At 42.9% G+C, this 6,427-nt stretch overlaps 1 protein-coding gene across 1 annotated transcript; it reads right to left on the bottom strand.

The window, feature by feature from the left end:
- Positions 1-1,031: 1,031 nt before the first annotated feature.
- Positions 1,032-6,156, bottom strand: LOC148138409 (NACHT, LRR and PYD domains-containing protein 3-like). Its single transcript, XM_087981708.1, has 4 exons — positions 5,933-6,156; positions 1,970-2,140; positions 1,428-1,583; positions 1,032-1,203 (listed from the first exon to the last, which is right to left on the bottom strand). Exons 1-4 carry the CDS (start codon positions 6,154-6,156, stop codon positions 1,032-1,034), a joined length of 723 nt encoding a protein of 240 aa, XP_087837834.1.
- Positions 6,157-6,427: the final 271 nt, after the last annotated feature.

The following is a 6,427-nucleotide window of genomic DNA, read 5'->3' as shown; positions in this document are numbered from 1 at the left end:
TGCAACCTTTCCCAAAAGCTGAAATGACCCATCTCTGGCAACATCTTTGCAAATCTTTTCTGAACTTCTTTAAGTTTCACAGCGTTCTTCCGATAGGAAGAAAGCCAAAATTGCACGCAAAATTTCAAAAATGGCCGAACCAATGCCCTGTACCGCCAGAACATTACCCCCCAACGCCTATACAAAATGGTCTGTCAATAAATGAAAGCATACCAACTGCCTTCTTCACTATCCTTTTTGCCTGTGACTCCATTTTCAAGTAGCTACGAACCTGCACAGCAAGGTCTCTTTGTTCAACAACATTTCCCAATCATTACCATGAAGTGTATAAGTCCTGGTCTGATTTGCTTTTCCAAAATGCAACACTTCACATTTATCTAAATTAAACTCCATCCGCCACTTTTCAGCACATTTGTTCATCTGATCAAGATCCGGTTGTAACATGAGGTAACCTTCTTTGCTGTTCATGACACTTCCAAATTTGGTGTCATCTGCAAACTTACTAACTATGCCACTTATGTTCACAACCAAATCATTTGTATATATAACGAAAAGCAGTGGACCCAGCAACAGTCCTTGTGCACACAACTGTTCACAGGCTTCCAGTCTGAAAAGTAACCCTCCACTACCACATTCTGTCTTTTACCTTCAACACCGTTCTGTATCCAAATGGCTAGTTCTCCTTACATTGCATGAGGTCTAACCTTGCTAACCAGTCTCCCATAAGGAATCTTGTCAAATGTCTTACTGACGTCCACATAAATCAGTTTTCTTTGATGGTGAAGAACAGCGAATTGTCCAAATATAAAGAGGAAAGTAATCTTGAGTAATTGAAAGATCCGTCCAATGAAACTGTCAGTCGAGCTCTTGATTCCTGCAGTGAATTAAGATGTCTGTTTGGACTGAATCGTATTCACCACAGCCTGAAATAGATTGTACAGAAAAATAAACAAACTAAATACAGACAAAAATAAGGTGGAGGTAATCGTTCAATAATCATTGACTAAGATAACCCAGAAAAGTGAAGACGCTTACCCAATCAGCTCCAAATTTGTGCAAATCTGCACGAGTTGAGTGACAGGGCTAACAAACTGGTCTGTGAAGGAAATTGATCCCAGATACTGAACTTTCAATGAGGGGTTTGTACTGACAGCACTGTTGAGCTCATGAGCACAAGAATCAGTGAGACCGACGTCATACAAGCTGGGCAGAATGGAAAGAGAAATGAAAACAATCAGAGTAAACCTCCAATGTTCATTAAAACCACGAACACTGATTATAGTAATAAAATGCATTGTTTGTTAGTAAAACTGTCTATTTAAAGTGTCTTTCTGAAGTGTGTATTTAAATCAATTCTTGATTGGAGTAACCATGTGCAATGTGACATCAATTCATAGAAACACAATCTCACAGAGACAGGTATATACTGCAGTTTTTGTAATTTACAGTCTGAGCTCACCAGCTTCACCCCTGAATCTCCCAAATTGTTATCATTCGTGTTCACTTCCATTAAAGATTGGTTTGTATTGAGACCAGAGCTGAGAACACGGACACAAGATTTTGTCACACCATTTTTGTACAGTATTAGGATGAAATGGAAAGAAGCAATAAGAATCAGAGTAAATCCTCAACGTTGACCATTACTTATTCAAATAATACCTTAATTAAAAACATATGGTACTCACAACGGTTTCCGTATTTTGAAATGAGTATTCATCACAACCAATGATAGTACTTTCAATCCTGAATGGTTGACTTGATTATTTCCGGGGTTTAGTTTTTCCAGTTTGTATTGAGTATGGAGGCGATATCCTCAGCAGAAGATCCTGAGAGACTGTTGTCACAAAGCCTGCGGATCAGAAAGAGAACAAAAATCAGAGCGTATACCCAGTTTCATTCTTATTTGTGCAAATAATAGAGTTGGGCATCTAGTTATTCGAAATGCAATTTAAAATGTTTTGATTCTTACTCCAGTTTCTGTATTTTACAGTGTGGATTCCTCAGACTTCCTGACAGCAGTTTAATTTCTGAATCTCCCAATTTATTATCATTCAGGTTCACAACAGTCAATGAGCGATTTGTACTTGGAATGGGGCTGAGATCGTCGGCACAAGAATCTGTGAGCATGTGATTGTTGAGACTGGGGATCAGAAAGAGCATGAGAGAAAGACATAATGCACACAAAAGAGGCACAGAGACAGAGAGAGAGAGGGGGAGGCAATGCGCTAGAGAGCCAGTCAGAGAGGCAGCGCATCAAGAGAGCAAGAGATGGAGAGAGAGAAAGAGAGAGACATAGACAGAGACGGAGACAGAGAGAGAGGGAATGTGTGCAAGAGAGCCAGAGGATCACAGAGAAAAGCAGCGCACAAGAGAGCATCAAAGCGACTGCGACTGTAAGAGAAACAAAGAGGAAAACTGGGTTTTAGTATTAACACTACTACTTATAATAATGATGATGTAAACATTCAGAGATCCAGGTCTCATATATTGGCAGGCGTAAACGGAGCAGAGATGAAAAGTGTAGTACTGGCACAGCACAGTAGGCCAGGGAGCATCCGAGGAGCGGGAAAGTCGACGTTTCAGGTATCAGCTGTTCATCAGGATGTTGGGAGTTTTGTAGGGGTGGTGCTGAGAGATAAATAGAAGCCGCAGCCGCTGCTGAAGACACCAAAAATGCTGCACGTAATATTATTTCTGCCCGCAGATAAAATTAAATGCACTAATTCCACCCACCCACCACCTGCAACCTACCCGCTCCGAACCGCCCCACCCCCGACCACCAAAGTGCAAATGGAGCAGGAACAGACCATTTGGTCCCTTTGCTTGCTTCACCACTGAATATGATTGGGGCTGATCAGTTGGTGTTTTCAACTCAACATTCCCATCTACCCTCAGTAACTAAGATTTTGGTTCGACAAAGGAAAATATGTAACTTTGACTGAAATATTCAATGACCACCTCCATCACGTTTTGAGACAGAGAGTTCCAAATTCACAGAACTCTCAAAAGAAACTTCCCCTCATCTCCCTCCAAAAATTGCATCCTCTAATTTTAAAACAGCACCCCCTTATTCTGAATTCACCCACAAGAACCACCATACATTTAACATCCACCATCAAGACCAAGAGGAATTTATACACTTTGATCAATTCACTGACAAACCCATCTAAACTCCAGAGGAAGGAAATCAAATCCACCCATCTACCTTTATAAGATAAGCTCCTCATTCAAAGTATTAATGTAATAAATCTCCACTGAACCACCTCTAATATCATTGCATCCTTTTTAAAATGAGACTGGGTTAGAGTGAATTGCGCCTGCAACAGTTCAACAGAGGTTATTATAGTTAAATTAAAGAAAAGTCTTTAATTAATCAACCTTACACCAAATGAACTGATGCAACCGCGAGGTCACTGCCAGTGGGAATTCTTAAACAACAGTTTATGCCATCATATCATTGCAGAGAGGGCATGGGACCAGAAGTTATTTGGATCCAGGGAGATGATAGATATTGAAAAACAACTTCCCTTTGGGTGGTACGGTGGCTTAGTGGTTAGAATTGGTGCCTCATAGCATCAGGGACCGGATTTGACTCTAGCCTTTGGTGACTGTGTAGAATTTGGGCTGAAAATTTGGGCAGCAAGTCAGGCAGCATCCAAGGAGCAGGGGAATTGACGTTTCGGGCATGGGCCCTTCTTCTGGAATGAGGAAAGTGTGCCAAGCAGGCTCAGATAAAAGGTAGGGAGGAGGGATTTGGGAGAGGGGCATTGGAAATGCGATAAGTGGAAGGAGGTTAAGGTGAGGGTGATAGGCTAGAGTAGGGTTGGGGGCGGAGAGGTCAGGAAGAAGATTGCAGGTTAGGAAGGTGGTGCTTAGTTCGAGGGTTGGGACTGAGACAAGGTCGGGGAGGGGAAATGAGGAAACTGGAGAAATCTGAGTTCATCCCTTGTGGTTGGAGGGTTCCTCGGTGGAAGATGAGTCGTCTTCCTCCAGCTGTCGTGTTGCTATGGTCTGGCGATGAAGGAGTCCAAGGACCTGCATGCCCTTGGTGGAGTGGGAGGGGGAGTTGAAGTGTTGAGCCATGGGGTGGTTGGGTTGGTTAGTCCGGGTATCCCAGAGGTGTTCTCTGAATTGTTCCGCAAGTAGACGGCCTGTCTCCCCAATATAGAGGAGACCACATCGGGTGCAGCGGATGCACTAAATGATGTCTGTGGAGCTGCAGGTGAATTTGTGCCGTATATGGAAGGATCCCTTGGGGCCTTGGAGGGAAGTAAGGAGGTAGGGGTGGGCGCAAGTTTTGCATTTCTTGTGGTTGCAGGGGAAAGTGCCGGGAGTAGAGGTTGGGCTGGTGGGGGGGGGGGGGGGGGGGGGTGGACCTGACAAAGGAGTCATGGAGGGAGTGGTCTTTTCGGAAAACTGATAGGGGAAGGGAGGGAAATATATCCCTGGTGGTGGGGTCCGTTTGGAGATGGTGGAAATTACGATGGATGATACGATGTATATGGAGGTTGGTGGGGTGGTAGGTGAGGACCAGTGGGTTCTGTCCTGTTGGCGACTGGAAGGGCGGGTCTCAAGAGCGGAGGAGCGGGAAGTGGAGGAGATATGGTGGAGATCATCGTCGATCACATCTGGGGCGAAATTATAGTCTTTGTAGAAGGAGGCCATCTGGGTTGTTCGGTATTGGAACTGGTCCTCCTGGGAGAAGATGCGGTGGAGAAGAAGGAATTGGGAATATAGGATAACGTTTTTATACGGGGCAGGGTGGGAGAAGGTGTAGTCTAGGTAGCTGTGGGAGTTGGTCGGTTTAAAATAAATGTCTGTGTTGATTCAGTCGCTCGAGATAGAAATGGAGAGGCGTAGGGAGGGGAGGGAGGAGTCTGAGACGGTCCAGGTAAATTTGAAGTCGGGGTGGAAGGTGTTGGTAAAGTGGCTGAACTGTTGAATCTCCTCGTGGAGCACGAGGCAGCGCCGATACAGTCATCGATGTAGCGGAGGAAAGGGTGGGGAGGGAAATATATCAGCCTTTTCCAATACATGCAATGCAGTGGGACGGCCGGTCTCTGGCATTGAGCATTCAGGGAGCAGCTTGTACTGGATTAAAGTGATTACAATGTCAGACACTTCACACCGGCATTCGAGATGGGTGCACATGAATTGAGGTTCTGAATTTGTACGACTGTCATAAAAATCAATACTGTCCGTGAATTCATCCAAATCATCAAATATATATATATATATATATATATATATATATATATATTTGATGATTTGGATGAATTCACGGACAGTATTGATTTTTATGACAGTCGTACAAATTGCATGTATTTGAAAAGGTTGATATCAGCGTCGGGGCTGAAATCCTGGAATTTCTTGGTGATGAAAGGGAATAAATATTACAACTAATTTTTTTGAAGATCAGGCGATGGCCGCAGCTGTTTACAAACATGTCGAGGAGAACGAGATCCTATATATCATGTGCTACAATGCTTCACACTACTGGATGCTCGGTCTGTCACTGGGTCCCTTCTTCACACAAACAGACAGGAAACAGCAGCAGGTCCCAAGACCATTACCCAGCCTTATTGTATCCACTTGTATCACCTTATATATATATATATATATATATATAAAACTCCCCTAAACATTCCCAACGGTAGGATAATGATCCAACATCAGATTCTTCAGATTTATCGCACAGTTAATAAAGTTCAGAACCAGGAATTTAAAACTGAATAAAATTGGAGCTCTGGATATATTTTCCCAGTGGCCCAGTCATAAACAATCTTTTGTACCATTGTTAGTTTTCCAATTCCCAGGACTTTGCTCAGTGCTGCTCAGCTTTCAGCGTTCGAGTTTCGGAAAGAAAAGTTGGTGTGGATCAACTTATCAGGTCCGGTTTTTTTCCAGTACTCTGTGGAGATGTTTCTCTCACCACTCTTCATGGTCTCGGCCTCTTGCTAACAGTTCATGTTCTACAAGTGTGCCATCTCGAGCATTCGAAATAACCGATAGCTCAGCACCAACCAGCTTGGAAATCTTCATCTTCTCCTTTATTAGGATAGTGTTCACTCGCAGTGTTTCAGTTTGGACACGGAGCATCTCCTTGTGTCTCTGTTGCACAACTTCAAGTGGAACTGACAGAAATTTGTTATCCATGTTAGTTATACTATCATTGATAGAAAACGAAAATTCTAAATCTCTTTACACAGAAGACAGTAAAATGTTGCATGATGTGTACAGATTCAATAAAGATTTGTGCAGGAGTTAAGAGTCCATCATGAAAACGTCACTTGTAAGTGAAGCATTATTGAGAAAGAATTCAAAGTCTTTAGTTTTGTTCATGAAGATTTTTATGAAGGTGATATATTCCCTTCAAGGTGTATAATAAGGCTTATAACAGATATTATCTTCCAAATTTTCACAGGTA

Source organism: Chiloscyllium plagiosum, unplaced genomic scaffold (genome assembly GCF_037043375.1).
Source record: "Chiloscyllium plagiosum isolate Xiang-an unplaced genomic scaffold, Cpla_swu_hap1 HiC_scaffold_40, whole genome shotgun sequence".
Lineage (NCBI taxonomy): Eukaryota > Metazoa > Chordata > Chondrichthyes > Orectolobiformes > Hemiscylliidae > Chiloscyllium > Chiloscyllium plagiosum.
Note: the sequence above shows the minus strand (reverse complement) of the source record. Positions and strands in the feature narration are given on the sequence as shown.